Source organism: Cryptotermes secundus, unplaced genomic scaffold (genome assembly GCF_002891405.2).
Source record: "Cryptotermes secundus unplaced genomic scaffold, Csec_1.0 scaffold687, whole genome shotgun sequence".
NCBI classification, from domain to species: domain Eukaryota; kingdom Metazoa; phylum Arthropoda; class Insecta; order Blattodea; family Kalotermitidae; genus Cryptotermes; species Cryptotermes secundus.
Genome location: NW_019720175.1, coordinates 196,541 through 213,491, shown reverse-complemented (window position 1 = coordinate 213,491; position 16,951 = coordinate 196,541). Strand labels below are relative to the sequence as shown.

Here is a 16,951-nt window from a genome sequence, read left to right as displayed (position 1 = left end):
AGCACATTACTCCTTTCCAGCCTGCAAAAAATATCTACTATCCTTTAAAAATACATCTACATGCCAACATGTGCATTCAATTAAAATTCTGTGCCATAACAGAAACTTACAAAACCAGTCTAGCATTGATTTTTATTTAACTGTACACACTTTTATTAATTCACTTTCTGTTACAAGAAACCACAACATCCAGTTCAGAATAAATGTCTTTGGTACGTCTAATTTTGTCTTTACTAAAATTTTGTTAATACTTGGCTGGAATTTGTACAGACTTCTGTCTTACAATAACATTATAATTACCTAGCTGTTAAGATAATTACCTACAAGACTATCACTAATTTAATTTCTGATGACTGGCCATATTTGAGAGCATGATTTAAGCAATCACAATTCTTGTTAAACAGATTTGTAGAATCCAGGTACTGTTCTCTATCTAGTTCTTCTGTCTAAAAATGTTTCTTCATATTGAAAGGATATTACATATTCACCTTCATGAGCAAAACCTCTAAGACAAATTCAGTTAGGAGCATACTTGCTTCCAAGATAGGTAGATGCAATTAAAACAAGAGGCATGATCTTTCCCATAGGTCTCCAAATTTATGCCACATAAGGCAAATTCCATAGACTAATTATTAGAAGATGCCTGGAAACTTTAATATGATGGCATCCACATTTCACTTAAAGAAACCCTTTACTCATTGCAGCAGCTAAAAGTCATGAATTTGCACTCTGAAATTTTTAATTTGATAACTTGATCATGCTTCTTGTTTAAAAGTTCTACCTTGGTCACTGAATACAAGCTTAATAAAAAGTACTCTTTTAACCACAATACTGTTTCAAAACATAAATATCAGTCAAAACTTTACTTGGTACTTGTATCATTGCTGTAGTCTTAAAAGGATTCCTTCAACATCGATATTCTCAATAAAATATATTCATTGTTCATATCACAACTCAGTTATATCCTGAGTATGCAGTTATAAATTACTGTAAAGTACTAGTATACCATTCTTTTCCTAATTGGAGGTCTTGCAAAGCAAATGGATGTAGAAAACTTTAGAAGCAATTAACACAGAAATGTATCAGAATGACTGTTGTTCTTCCTCACACACTTTCAGTCATAAACTTAATTTTTTTATTGAGTTTGGCCAGCTGCCAGGATATAGTTGAAGACCCAGCTGAGGACCTAATCATGCCAGATATTCAGGCCTGAGGACATCAGAGGAGTATTAGTTAACTACTGTGCCATGAAGGCATATGTGGGGAGTGGAGGCATAGATCATTCTTTACCTCAGCACTAGATGGAGGTTAGTGGTCAGCTTCATGCCCCGGCTTCTTTACCCCCAGGGATACAGCCTCCCAGTATGCACTGGAGAGGAGGCTGAGTGGGCCACAGAGCCTGTCTGGACATTATTGAGAAAAGAGATATCTCTTGCCCCTGCTGGGAATCAAAACCTGGTCGTCCTGCCTGTAGCCTAGTCGCTATACTGGGTGAGTGAACGAGGAGGGCATTTTCTTTACTCCCTTTAATCCACGTTCTTCATTCAGAAATATTTGATAATTAGTCTTATTTTACACTTACTTTTCCATTTATTTTTGTCTTCCAGTCGAACTGTGGACTATGGCAGATCGAACTACCCAGATTCTAAATTTCTACAGTTACCTCCTTTATGAATCTCACTAACCTTACAGCAACAACACCGTTTTGTGTAACTTACTTCTTGTGAGAGTTCATAGCTCTTAACACATTGCTTTGTTAACACAACTGCTTGGACTAGTAATTATTTATACACAACAAATCATGTGGAGATAATAGTAATACACATTTAAAAGTCTTTTAAGTATTGCTTTGCAAACTGTCTAAAAGTGACAATAACTCACTGATTAAGAATATAAGAAGCTTAAAAGAATTAATTTATGAAATGATATACAAAAACAAAGTTTTCACATATATTCTTGCGATGCAGGATATGAATTAGAAAGGAAGTGTTTTTATGTTTTGTGGGATATTATTCTTTACAATCAAAGATAACACGCATGATGTAAAAGAGAAGGAAAAAAATACTGATAACAGAGGCACATTTGCCGCATAGTTTATATTACTCATACTACCTACAGTATGAAAATTTGAACGTAGTATTGGAAGCAGTAACTTACATTAAAAACTAAAACTGAAATAGCATTCACATGTATAACTCTCAGAACTACTTTGGTTTGTGAACTATTGCTTTTGAAGTTTACATAACAGATCGACTCTCTGTTTTCTTTGTTGCAATTTCATTACTCCATTGCCACCTCCAAGTTTCATACCCCTGTCTGCAAATGAAGCCAATATCGAAGACCATGCATCATACAGTCTTATAATTTCATAATCTTCACAAAGTCCTGAGAGACAAAAACCGTACCTCTGCACAGGTGCTAACTTCTTTTCCAGAAACTGTAAGTGTAGCAAATGTTCCAAAACTGCTATCACTTCTCTCATAAATACTAACTGTTTCTATATATGGTGAACACCGGTCTCATTTCTGATTGTTGTCACTCTCTGAGATAGCCGGATCCTGCTCCAGCTTTGTAGCACTGTTGGTAGTGGCAGCAGTGGCGATTGTAGTGCTGGTGACTGAGTCCAGCTTCAGTCTCTTGCTGCTGTTATCTTCATTTTCATCCTCATTTCTTGACTTCCGTTTTGACCTTGAGGTTAGTTCTCGGACTGCCTGATTCTCTGGGTTGTTCAGAACAGATCTAAAGGCCCAGAAAACAAACCATAGACTCATTTACAAAACTGTACATTACATGGAAATCAAAGAAGCAGTTCTTGAGAGTTCTGAGGTTTTGTTCTGTGTAAGTGTAAGCACAGTAACTTGGCATTTATAGCAATGAATTTATATGAAACAATTAGAAGAATACAATTATGATACATTAAAATCTCAAGAAAACTAAACAAAATAACTACTCGTATGTTGCTACTCATCCTTAGTAGAGAGCATTTTCAAACAAATGTACCCATACAAAACATGAAGAATAATTAAGGATGGGACTGTTCTTAGAATTTAAGGTGTAGGCCAAAAGTTTCAGTACTTTTAAACAAATAGAATTTGACTGGTTTGCCATAAAATTCAGCTCAAAGTGCTTGTTGTTATCAGTGTCTTGTGTGTATTTATAGATAGCCCACATGTCTGGACTCTCATCCTTGGCCACATACAGACCCTGATCAAGGGCAGGAAGATTAAAACATATGCAGAAGGAGCACAAAAGTTTAAATCAATCAATTTAAAACTGTAACTTTTATTTAATTTGTATCAATATCTGTCTTAAACTATATAAAACTTCCATTTTTTTTTCAATATACATTGTTCCGAGGACAGAGCAGTTAGAAAATTATTCGTTATGGGCAACATGACTGCATGCAACTGACTCTGGGATCCATCATGTGTAATGGTTATGGGGAGGGGGAATTTTTCTCACTGATAAAGTGGCTAAAGCGTGATGCTAGCCACTCACTTCCATCTAGTTCTGAGGTTTAAAATGTGCATAGCTCTACATGAGTGCCCCCGATACGTCTTTGGCATTATTTTCCAGATATTCAAAAAACTGCACACCTGTTCAAGACCTTAAGCCAGGGCTCATGCTTCACTAAGTAAAATTAGATAATCCAACCTGACGAACGCCCTGGTCTCGGCCTGCAGGGCAGCTAGGCGGTGTTGCAGCTGTTGATTCCTCCTCACGAGGTTCACAGTCCTCACTGTGATGTCCAACAGGCCTTCACGCTTCCGCAACAGCAGAAGTCGTTGGCACTGCTGTTGCTGGTGCTCCAAAATCTCTTCCCTGCACCACTTCTCCTGCTTGTCGGATGGAGAACTGCAGTCCTGACTGCCCTCACTTCCATATTCGGGATTACTGCTTCTAGTGTCAATGCAACTGCTACTGATACTGTTAGCGGAAATGCTCGCCTCCTCTTCCCCCCGTGATGTGGCTTGTTGCTGCAGATCATCAGCAGTCAGTCCCATTTGTGGAGACTGCAGCCAGACACTGCCTCGAGTCCGTCGGTCCTGAAACAGAATGGATGGCTATTGTACTCAACATATATTTCAACATGCTTTCCATGTTGCAAAACTCATTACCATTCATGTTATTACATTTCAGATATGAATCTAATGCTCCATAGCTTATCACACTAAACTCATGGCGTAGTTACAAAATAACATTTCATTAAATGGGTACCACATTCAAAAATATTGCAAAAAAAGCGTTTTAGATAGTAATGACGTGTATATTTTACAGATCGAAGTTGGTTCTGAGTATCCTGACGGGTTTCTTTATTGCTTTCCATGAAAATTTCGAAATAATGCCTCAAAGAAGGCTATGACCTCTTCTTTCAACACCCTTTCCACTTCTGTATTCGCTGCCATCCAATTATTCAGCGTTGTGTAGTCTGAGTTACTCACGTCATTAAATTAGCTACAAATAAATAAACAAATACATCAGTGTTATGTATCAGTGCTTTGGTACAAGTTATGCTGGAGCTCGATTTCAGCCTCGTGTAAAATACTGGACCAGTATGGGCCAAAATTAATCTTATACGATTTGAGGTTCTCACAGCGGTGGTTGTAAAGAATATTATCTTCTGCTACGTAAGGCCGTGTAGTCCATTGAAAGTCAACTGACGTTTCGGAGGAACATATCATCTCCATCTTCTGGGTCGAATAAGCCAAGAAAGATATGAGCGTGAAAGAGGGTGACAAGCAGAGTAGCCACCTTCTTTCACATTGGTATCTTGCTCGGCTTACTCGAAGCTGAAGATGGAGGCGGTATGTTCCTCCGAAACGTCGGTTCACTTTCAACGGACTACACGGCGTTATATCCCAAAAGAGAGTAACTCTTCAAAATTAAACTTACGCGGTTATTTTAGTGTACATCTCTCATCAAATTGCATAATCATTTGTTAAGTACTTTTGTAGTCGAAGCATACGGAGAAGACATTACCTGCTCAGCTAGTCAGTATCATCCACCTCTAAGGCTAGAAACACACACAGCGACATCGGTCGTACGGAAAAATATCATACGATTTTTTTGCCGTACGACCTCCTTTTCACACTAGAGCGACAAAATACATTTCTTTGCTCTCCGACTGTCGTGCGGTAGATGTCGCATGTTGTCACGTATGACAGCTAAGACTACACTTTATATTCTACTATTTGATGCGACATTAACCGTACGGACGTCGTACGACCGATATTTCGTTACTGCCTTCACAAGAGCCCACCACTGGCTCCTATCCTGAGTCAGATGAATTCATTGCTTTGCATTTGAATCCTTGCTGTTTTATTACCCTTGACAATATCCCTCAAAATACAACATACTGTGACATGAAGCCTGAAAGCCGGAATAGTGGAGCCAGAGCAGACGTCCATTGCTACGCAACAGCTCGGTAAACGCATTCCCGTTGCAAGGAATAGGCAAGCAACAATATAAGGACTGTCGTTTCTATGCAACAGCGAGGTAAACACCTCTGTAACAAGAGAGGATTTTAAAAAATGTTTTCTATGTGGTTCGTGTCGAGCAGGACAGTTTGAACTAACGAGCTAGTTCTTGTCAGATAGAATTGAGAGAGTCATGACTCGAAGTTTACTGAGAAGAGATGGCAAGAAAGGAATTAGGCTGTTAAAAGAAGACTTCATGTGTGCTGCAGTGACAGTGAGACTGTTGTACGTGTAATTCCGTTGGAAGGATACGACTAGTAAAGACTGAAAACACTAGTCTGTGTGCGACGGTGAAATGTAAAGTATGTAGATCAGCGATAGCGCTGTAATTAATTGTCGTTCCGAGTGGTGCGTATAAGCGATCAATAAATCCAATCATCCAATCCATACCCCTTAGCAGTCACCCCCCACACATACACGTGACAGCATCATACGCAGTTCATCGGCCCGATACAAAGGCTAATATACAGTCTATGCCTATGCTTATCGATTGTACTGCACAGCAAACAACGTAAATCAGTTACGGTCTTACGAAATGCGACTAAATCCACAAGATTTCCATAAACGCATTAGCCCCTAAAATAATATTTGTATCCTTGAAAGATGAAGACGCATATTAATGCAAACTGGTTTAGTCGCTGGCTTCCCATCGCGACGGCCCGGGTTCAAACCCAGGTCTGGTCAAGTGGGATTTGTGGTGGACGAAGTGGCGCTTGGGGTAGGTTTTCTCCGAGTACTTCGGTTTCCCCTGCCAATCTTCATTCCACCAAATTCTTCATCATCATAATCACCCGGGGAAGGTAACAAATAGGCCAATCAGTGGCCGCTGTGCAGAGTGGACCCAACTGGACCCCCCCCCACTATGCGAATAATACAAATTGGTCAAAGTTGATCCTCAGTTTTCACACCTTTTGCAGGATTTGAATCCAGCACTGATTTTACGACTATTTTCGGTAACGAAGTAAGATATTAGATAACGCTTCTGTGACGAATTTAAGAATATGTTGTTACATGTATACCCATTGCTAGGCAACGGGGTGGTAAGCATGTTCCTGCAGAAGCAAACACACGGAACAACAGGACGTCTATTGCTAGGAAACGATTCTGTAAACACGTATCCTTAACAACAGAAGACTGTTTTCCGTGAGGTCCGTGCAGAGGAGTTACCTTGAAGGCAATCGGCGCTACATGTTCAGTTTTCGGTAGGAGATAGCCACAGGAAGTTAGTAGTTGAAAAATTAGAAGTCGAGCTGTGAAGACTTAGGTGATTAGACGATTCAGTCCCAGTGAGGCTGTTTTAATTCCGTTACCAGGAGGCGACTAGTGAAGACTGAGAATCTTAGTGCGTGTGCAACGGTGAACAAAAAGTGTGTAAATCAGCGACAGCGCTGTATTAATTGTGATTAAGAGAACTTGTAACGGAAGTGCCAATAAATCCAATCGTCCGATCCAGAACCCGTCACTTTCGTCACGCGTACCCCTTTACACATGGCAATATTTAATACAGTCAAATGAGCGGGGTGGCTCAAGCAGTAGCACTTCTGACTCGAATCTCGGCCAGGGCAGCGACTATTCTGACAAGATTTTCGCGGTTTTCCTCAGGTCTCAAGTATCTCAACCTAGGCCAGGACCGCTTCCTTACATGACCTTTCCTAGTTATTACCTGTCGCTCTGCTTTCCCCCTGGGCTACAACCTTAACGTGGCAGCGAGGTTTGCGTGCCCTGCTCGCCTGGAGAGCTACACCAGCGGCGTGTACACACCTGTAGGGTCACCCATGCTAGGCAGGTCGAAGGGTAGGAACTCTGGTCCTCCATGTTGAGGGTTGGGCGTGAGGCTACAACCTCACCTCGGAAACAATGTGTTTCAGAAACCTGACGATGGATGTCGGATGAGAGAACACAGAACATCTGTCGTAAAGGGGGCCGTAGAACCAAAGAGTAATTATCCTGCCATTCAGAGTTATACAGTCCGAGCTACTGACAGTGTCATTAAATAAACAACAAACACGTAAGACCCCTAAAGGTGACCTGAGAGGTCAAATATGTCTGGCTTAAAAACACTGTTGGCCTATGGTATGTATTTTGGCAGTCATTACATAGTGAATGCCAGATTAATCCAGTTCACATTCTTACACGTTATTTCTAGAAGATGGATTTTAATATTACGCTTTCACTTAAAGCTATGTCTCTCCAAGTGGTTCCTTTCTTTCAGGCTTATACATTTCTCATCTTCCCCGCGCATTCTGCATGCACCGCCAATCTCAACCTCTTTTATTTGATACCCGGCGAAGAATAAGAAAATTATGGAGAACCCCATTATGCAGTTTTATTAAGCTTGTCCTTGCTTCCACTCTCAGATTTCACATATTCTCCTCAGCGCCCTGCTATACCCGCAACCTGTGTAGTGTTCCTAAGGCACTGCCAAACCAACGGGTGCGTGTAGTTGCGACCCTGCTTTAATATTCACTCTTTTAAGTTACACTGCAGTTAACTTAAGTAAAGTATATTAAGAAATCCAGGGAAGTTCGATCAAGTGAGTGAGTACGAAATGCACGTCTGTAGTTCGATTTCCGACAGTGTCAGAACTAGTCCTAGAGCCCATCCAAGCTCCTAGCCAGATGGTACCGAGTTTTCTTTCGCCGGCGATAAAGCGGCCGAGGCGTCAAGCTGATCACTAACTTCACCTAGAGCCAAGGCTAAGGCGGACCATACACGTAAGAGTCTGGCTCGCGAGTCCGGCTCGGCGAGGAGGATTAATTTCACCACAAACGAATGAGCTGACTCCCAACTTTGCGACCCACACACGGACGAGTTTCGCTCATTGGAACCGGAGCCGAATCAGACTCGCGAGCCAGACTCGTATGTGTATGGGCCTCCTAAGAATTGCGTGGATCTATGCATATCTCAGTTCCCCTATTCATGGAGAAGTGTTAAGCACAAAGCTATTTTAACATTAAAATTTAACTGGCATTCCTATGTGAGAGGTTTCTTTCCCACCCTTCTGGAATTCTTTGCTTTCTGCGCATGCTCAGTGAACGGATGTAGCCTGCGCACTGAACTGCTTATTTCATAATAATGATATTGTGACATGACGGCTGAAAGCCGGAATTGTGGAGCCGTAGCAGACGTCAATTGCTGAGCAACGGCTCGGTAATGTTTCCGCGGCAGCTAATATTAACAAAGACTAGTTTCCAACATAAGATTTCCGAGACAACTCATTCATGAAGAACAGTAGCGGAACCCCTGGAGGCGGTGTTTTTATTTTGGGCCGCATGGGAGTTAGTGACTTTGACTTTGAATCAAAGCAGTGTGAGATAAGTGGGAGACTAGTTGAAGACTCTTCATAGAGATTCGTCCGACAGACGTTGTTCAGGAGTTCAATGTGTGAGCTGTTACAAGTGACTGTAATTGTGAAAAACTGCCAGTAAACCCAGAACCCATTATTATTCGTCAAGCCAACCTCTTACACGTGACAATATGCAATATTTTTCTCATATGAAAAGAAATTTCTGTTGCACCACTGGATGTGCGTGAATTTCAGTATGTCGGTATGTCGAAACAACCGACAGGTTACGCCATAAGAAATGTTTGGTTTCTTCGTATTCTTATCGTCAACAAAGAGCGAGCTACGTGCATTCCTACATCTCGTAATGACTTGCTACTTCGGTATTTTACGTTAGCGAGCGAATTGCTTTGTATGACTTGGCTTGCAGTTCCAGGAAAATGGAGTCTGCAGACATACGCGAGCGGTTCCCAAATAGCCTGTATGTAAACACCTGTTATTTTCGGACAGAAATAACAGCCACTAGTCCAGAATTGCGCTTCTAATGAGATTTTGCTTATCCATTCTTTCTCATAATTGTGTCTATATATCCACCTGTTCTCGACCCCGACACTAGTGGAGGTGAGTGGTCAGCTTCACGCCCTGGCCGCTTTACCCTCGGGGAAAGAGCCCCTGGTACCCACTGGATAGGCAGATGGGCCCAGAACCGGTCTGGACGACGTAGAAAGGAGAAAATCTTGCCCTTACCGGGACTCAAACTCCAACCCCTCGGCCGTCCAGCCCGCATCCAGTGGCTCTACCGACTATATATGAGGCGTCGGAGTTCGTGTCCCGGTAAGGGCAATATTTTATCCTCTCTACGTCGTCCAAATCGGTTCTGGGACCCATCCTGCCTATCCAGTGGGTACCAGGGGCTCTTTCCACGAGGGTAAAGCGGCCAGGGCGTGAAGCTGACCACTCACCTCCAACTAGTGCCGAGGTCAAGAATGGGTGGATTTATACATTCACCCTCCCATACGTCTTCATAGCGTAGTGCTTAATCAGTTAAGCATAGGGACAACTTTACCAACTGCAGTAATGATGGGACAAAATTAAGAAATAGGGACAGCTTTGTAGACGTTTGAGAACAGGGGCTGAGGAGAATATTTGGACCGAAGAGCGATGAAGTGACAGGGAGTTGGAGAAAACTGCATAATGAGGAGCTTCATAACTTGTACTCTTCTCCAAGTATAATTAGATTGACGAAGTCAAGGAGGATGAGATGGGTAGGGCATGTTGCACGAATGGGGCTAAGAGGAATGCATATAAGATTCTGGTGGGAAAGCCAAAATGAAATGGACCATTAGGAAGACCAAAACGTAATTGGTGGATAATATTAAACTGGATCTTAGCGGCCTCCGTAGTCTAGAGGTAACGTTCCCACCTCATGACTCGTGGTACGCGGGTTCAAACCCGGCGGAGGTCGTGGAATTTTTAAGGGCGGAAAAATTCAGGGAACAAGTCCTCCGGGAGGGACTTTAAGCCGTGGGTCCCGTGTCGTAGCTTTACGGCACGTAAAAGAACCTCATATCTCCAAAGGAGGTCACTGAGCCAAATTCAAGGATATTTCCCGCCCAACAGTAGTCTCTAACGCCTCTGATGGGGGAAGCATTATAGATACCGCTAAGCCAGTAGAGGCCGAACTCGCTGGCTCGGTCGGGAATATCATAGGGGGAAGCACAGTGGACCAATACTGGTCTAAGTGCATGGGGAAACCCACCCTCTCCAATAACTAACTAAACTGGATCTTAGAGAAATAGGAACCGGTTTGACCTAGCTCAGGATAGGGACCAGTGGATGGCTCTTGTGAACACGGTAATGAATCTTCAGGTTCCATGAAATGGTGGGAAATTCTTGTGTGGCTAAGCGGCTGATTGGCTCTCAAGGACTGGGCTCAATGGTGTTAGTTTGTAAGCAGATGATCACATACTACATACATTTACATATCTGAGCAGTTAAGTGTCAGTACATTGTACGATCATAAGAGGAGATTGAAGAGTTTGTAATAAATTACAGTAGACCAAATGGAGCATTAAAAATGAATTTGGAAAACAAATGTGAAATGACAAAGCTGAGAATTTGTAAGTGGTTACTGCACCAACACTATTATATGGCAAAGAGTTATGGACTCAGGGTAAAGCATACGTGGCACAAATATGATTCCTAAGATCATTAAATGGAGTAACAAGCAGAGACAACTTTCAACAATGTGAGGGAAGTAGTACGATGCACGAGACTAGTGCTGTCGGAAGGAACGTGTTACCCAGAGCAACTGAACAAGTGTACACACCGAGGACAGAGAGACGTGGGACCAATAGCGTGCTTCGCTTCGGGAGGGGAAATACAGTAGCTGAACCTTGCGAAGATGACGACTAATCCCGCAAAATATTTGATTCATCTAGACATTTCGTCTGACTCCTACCCTTTGACCTGTCTGGCATGGATGACGCTACCAGGAGCTTACACTCCCGCCAGCATATTTATCGAAACTGACCGCCTCTGTGGTCTAGTGGTCAGACTTCCTGGCTACAGATCCAGACGTCCGGGTTCGATTCCCGGCGCTACCGGATTTTCTGAGAAGCAGTGGGTCTGGAACGGAGTCCACTCAGCCTCGCGAGGATAACTGTGGAGCTATTTCAAGGAAACAGCGGCTCCGGTCTAGAAAACCGAGATTAACGGCCGTGGGGATCCGTTGCGCTGACCACGTGACACGCTCTATTCGCAAAAGTTGGCACTAACTTCGCCGACAAGCGGCCTACAGGCCACGGAATTTGTTGCAGTATCCAGTCCTACCGCTCTGGGATAATGAGCTTCAGATACTGAAAACATTTCTCTTCAGTCTTGTCATACAGTCCATCATAAGCCGTTACGTTAGTGTCGGTTCATGTCGTAAATAACCGCAGAATACAATGGCTGCCTAGGTGATTAGTTACAGCGTTACATGCGTCACCAGTGAAATAAACCCTTCAGTGATACAAGCGGTGATGGCTAATGAGCCATCTGGTTCCGTTGGTGGTGTGACTTTGCGGGGAATCTTAACACCGTACGTACACAAATTCATTACGAACTGCGTAAAGCACAAGAATGTTCACAGCAACCGTTTCGCATGGCGGTTCATCTGAAGTTTAACCAATCATCAGCGATTTCTGATTGAACTTAACACGGTGTGAACGAGTAAACAAACCGTTTTATTGCGAATTTTCCATTCTCCAAACTTTGAAATTTAAAATAAAAATGTCTCTAATTTTAAAAAGGACGAAATGCAAATAAACTCGAGGTATTCGAAAAGATAACTGTAAGCTTATTAATATACTGACGTGTTATATAATGGTAAAAAAGGTAAAGCTGTTCTTGTGCTTAACTAATTAAGCACCACGGCATGAAGACGTATTGTGGAGTAATTGTATAGATCCACATTTTCCTGACCGCGCCACTGGTTGGAGGTCAGCTTTATGCCCCTGCCGCTTTACCCCCGAGGAAAGAGCCCCCGGTACCCTTTGTATAGAAGGCTGGGTGGGTTCCAGACCAATCTGTACGACGTTAAGGAGAAAAAATTCTTCACCCTACCAGGACTCGAATTCCGACCCTTCGGCCGTCCAGCCCGTAGCCAGTCGCTAGGTTTCCCTGAATAGTCGTTACGTTTAAGGTACAAACTTCTGAACAGAACCGTGTATATGCAGTCTTGTTGCAGCCGGAACGTCACAAGAGATGACGGGTTCAAGTGTACCTAATTTTACACAATGAAAGGCGAATATGAATGCATGCAAATGACGACAATATCTCTATATGGAACTGTTGTCATGCAAACTGACCTTGTGGATCCTCAGGGGGCGATGAGGTCGTCTCCTGACACGCAGGTCGCCCTCTGGAAAGAAACAAACTGTTAAGAAGATAATAATAATGGTATTCAGATGTGTAAGTACTTACAAGCCACTGCCTGTGCTCGTAACAAACAGGTACGTCAGAAGAACGTGCCCTCGGAACCCACTTGAGCAGGTCTGGATGCTTGGGAGAACAGACACTCTCTTGCACCTACTGTGAATTTAACCCCGTTTCCTCGAGCTCATAAAGTTAACATAAATTTGTCCCTGTGCTTAACTAATTAAGCCAAGAAGACGTATGGAGAAGTGGATATATAGATCCACGTATTCTTGACCTCGGCACTAGTTGGGAGTGGTCAGCTTCACGCCCCGGCCGCTTTACCCTGGCGTAAAAAGCCCCCGGTGCCCACTGGATAGGACGCTGGATGATCCTGAAAGCCGGAGAGAAATCTTGCCCCTACCAGGACTCGAACTCCGACTCCTTAGCCACCCAGCCTGTATCCAGTCACTATACAACTGTACCAAGCTCTTGAAAGCTATCCCTGTAACAGGCCATGGAGGCTCATAGGGTTGTGAGACGTCGAGGTTCCCTCATTTCTCTAGACAATCGGCTCACAGATGGCGGTGAGGTTGTCAGCCTTACGCGTCGGCCGCTCTTTACTCCCCACGAATATTCCTGGTATTCATTTCTGTTAGAGGCTGAGTCGGCTTTAGGGTCATAGTGCGGCTAGAAGAATCAGGTAAATTGAAAAAAATATCAACCTCATCGGAACTTGAACCCGCGACCTTCAGTTTGTAGCATAGTGTCTCAATCAACTACGCTACCGCGTGCCCCTGCACCAAGCTCTTAACAAATGAAAAATTACTTAGTTTCCTTGATTTGTGACAGATTATTAGCCTACTTCTTCCTGCACTTCACATTAATTTTCTTGATATTCTGCAGAATACAACCGTTTGGTGTATCCTGCCATTGCTTCTTTGAATCACTGGAAAGAAAAGAAGCTTTCCTATAGTCGGTTACTGAACATCTGACATCTTGGAAAGTCAATGGAAAGAGATGAATGGCGTGTGAAACGAACATACAGCACAAAGGTCGCGAGGCCAGGCATACATATCCCACATCATTGATAAACAGAGAGTAAACACAACACATACGTCATCTATAAATCACTTAATGAGTGTAGCAGTGCAGAAGTTTCTCAGGAATCGCAGGAAACTGGTATAGGTGCTGTTAGATACAGGGTAGAGACCTGTGGGGCTCCTGGCCGCGTCAAAGTTGAGACATCCATCCTGATGATGGAGGCTGAAAAGGTCTCCGAAGCGTTAGTGTCTAGCTCGTCCTTAATGCGGCTGATCGTCTCCGAGATCACTTCGGTGCCTTCATTGGCCGCGAAAACTTCATATCTTACGTAGATATGGAAACCAGTCATCTCGAGGTACAAATTGCGCAGAAGTTTCAAAATTGGAGACTTCTACGAGAAACGTAGAGAATACAATGATGAAAATACTGTACTTCCAAAATAAATTATGCAGATCATAATGAGATTTATATTTTGTCATCCACTTTTTTTTTTCGGGGGCACGCGGTAGCGTACTTGGTTGAGGCACTATGCTTGTACAAGCCGGCATGCGGCGGGATCGAATCCCGATGAGGTCACTGGAATTTTTCAATTGACCTAATCCTTCCAGCTGCACTATGGCCCTGGGATCGACTCAACCTCTAACAGAAATGAGTACCAGGAATTTTCCTGGAGGGTTAAGGGCGGCTGGCGCGTAAGGCTGACAATCCCACCGCCATCTGCGAGCCGGTTGTCCAGAAAATGTGGGACTTTCGACGTCTCGCAACCCTATGGGCGTCCACGGCCTGTTACGGGGATAGCTTTACATATTTTACCTTTACTATTTCACGCTAGAAGTCGCCGGGCGAATATAATTTCGATTTGTATCGATCCAGTATGGTGGATGATTGTGATGATGAAGAGAAAGGGATGACGAAGGAGTATTATTTAGGCATATATCACTTATATAAAGACTGTGTCAATATCTCAGCCCGCATAGCATCATATGATAGGATAATTTACTGAACAATAAATCGGAAAGGACACGTAAAGAAGCGGCCGTGGCCTAATCTGAAGTTGTATTCTGGCATTTGCTTGGCTGGAGGAAGGCCACGAAAACTCTCAGTAAGCATAGCCCGTCTCCGGGCCGAGATCGAAGCGGGACTGCTTGCCCACTCTACCATGACGGTCGGTCCAGAGGCTCCACCAACGGCCACGACCCTGAACTACTTCAATTGGCCCACACCCTTCCTTCCTCCCCTGTAATATGACCTTAGGCATTTATGTTCCTTGGTTTCATCAGCTGTATACACATTTTTGTAGACGAAGTAAAGTTTGTAATATTCTGTTCATATCCGATGAAGATACGGCAAGGCTCACTCCCAATGCCGTTATGAGGACTGGAGGGACGCGCTCTGGAGCGTCCGGAGTGTTGGTAGTGTTGTCTGTTGTTCTTCCCGTAACCCTGCTCTTGAAAGATCCCCTCAATAAACACTAGTGGTGGAAAATCAAGGGGTTCGGGGGGCGGATGATGTAATCTCTTATGAATTATGCACTCGCCAGAAATCGATAAATCAGTCGTGAGGTGTAACCACATCAGTGGAGCTGCGGCGGGAAGGTAAGCTCACAGTGGCTTCTGGATAATTCGAGATTTTCGCAGCAATGGTTATGAAGAGTACTATCTGCTGGGATATAATGCCGCGTAGTCCATTAAAGTCAACCGACGTTTCGAAGAAACATATCTCCTCTATCTTCAGCGCCGAATAAGCCAAACAAGATATCAGAGTGAAAGCAAGTGGCAAGCAGAGTAACCACCTACTTTCACCCTGAAGATGGAGATATGTTCCTTCGCAACGTCGGTTCACTTTCAGCGGTCTACATGGCGTTATATCCAAGAACTTTACAGATTTCCAGTCCAATACTGTAGCGGGAAGCGTTACAGCCAGACATCGAAAAACACGATCGCCTGGTGGCCAGTAGAGACTGACAGAACCCCGTGGCAAATAATTTCCAGTTTGATGTTCCGGAGCTGGTTTTACGTGTTCTGGCAATCCCACTCATTTATTTGTGACATATAACAAATTTTGAACCACGTTCAAAAGAGATAAAGATCAATATAATCAGTAAGCCATCATTTCTGTTTCAAATTCGAATTTTTTCCCCTCATTATGTTACGCCTGACCTGCTTGTGTTTACGACACCAATACAAAAAGAAACTAACCTGGGCGTCGATCAAAGACGAGAGCCGTAGCAGGGTGCCGGAAAATACTGATTCACCTTTTCTTGGAGACCATAATATTGATTGAGGCTAGCTCTTTCTAACGGACCCAACAGAATAGGTGTTTTCCTTCACCTGAGGACGGAAACAGATCCAGTTTCCGAAACGTCGTGTTTTTATTAGTTATCTTAAAAACTAGGACGATGGATAAAGTCCGAAAACCCAATATATCACCATAATATTTGTTTGGCTAACAGGCATTAAAAGAAATGTTCTGTCCCTGGTTACATCTTCCTGGCATGGTGCTTTTGCACACGACCCGGCAGCTTGGTGCGGCAGTAACCCTGTAGGCCTACATTCAGGAGACGGCGCAGGCGCAGTCGCAGTCGTGTTACCGGCTCTTACCACTGACATTTTCGTGGCTTTATTAAGTCTCTCCATAACAACATTCATTATCAGTTTTCCATCTCATCCCACGCTATTAACCACTGCATTTGAAGCAGAATCGTTAAATAGCTTAAGCTACGAATATCAGCTACTGTACGGTGCGTTAAGCCTACCACGCAGGAACCGGCTGCGTGTTGTCCTTGAACTTGGCTCGCCAGGGAAAGTGGCGCTTCAGTTATTGATTGTGGGCACGAAACGGGAGGAACTGCCGTGAGAACTCGCCATTGACGAGCTACCAGCGAGCCTTCTGTGCGATACGCACCTGCTGTTTGTACAGTCGAGCGCGACGAAAGCGAAAGTATATCCTTGTAACGGGACCCCGAACTCGGCGTCCGTATTTATGTATCAACTTACTCATTTACAGAGGAATTTTCCAGTCAAGCAGGTGATGCTCTGGCTTCGTATTATGGAGATTGAGAGTTCAAATCTCGGCTTCAAGACCGGCTGTCCTTAAGTTTATCCTTGACTCCCTTCACACAAATGATGGGACAGTGTCAGGAATAAGGCCAGGAAAGCGACGCTCTCTCTCAGTATCGAGACTGTATGGTAGGCCGCACACCGGCATGCGTCAAGACACGTCTGCGTCATGACGAAAAGAAAGAAGCACA

At 43.5% G+C, this 16,951-nt stretch overlaps 1 protein-coding gene across 4 annotated transcripts in view; it reads right to left on the bottom strand.

The window, feature by feature from the left end:
• Positions 1-1,743: 1,743 nt before the first annotated feature.
• The window catches only part of LOC111867853, a 127,147-nt gene continuing 111,939 nt past the window's right edge, over positions 1,744-16,951 (bottom strand). For all 4 annotated transcript variants that reach the window (XM_023858056.2, XM_023858062.2, XM_023858066.2 and 1 more), the window contains exons 3-5: positions 12,612-12,664; positions 3,655-4,046; positions 1,744-2,739 (exon numbers count right to left, since the gene is read on the bottom strand). In XM_023858056.2, the coding sequence (XP_023713824.1) occupies positions 2,520-2,739; positions 3,655-4,046; positions 12,612-12,664 (665 nt within the window). In that variant the 3' untranslated portion in view covers positions 1,744-2,519. The remainder of the gene's footprint in view (positions 2,740-3,654; positions 4,047-12,611; positions 12,665-16,951) is intronic.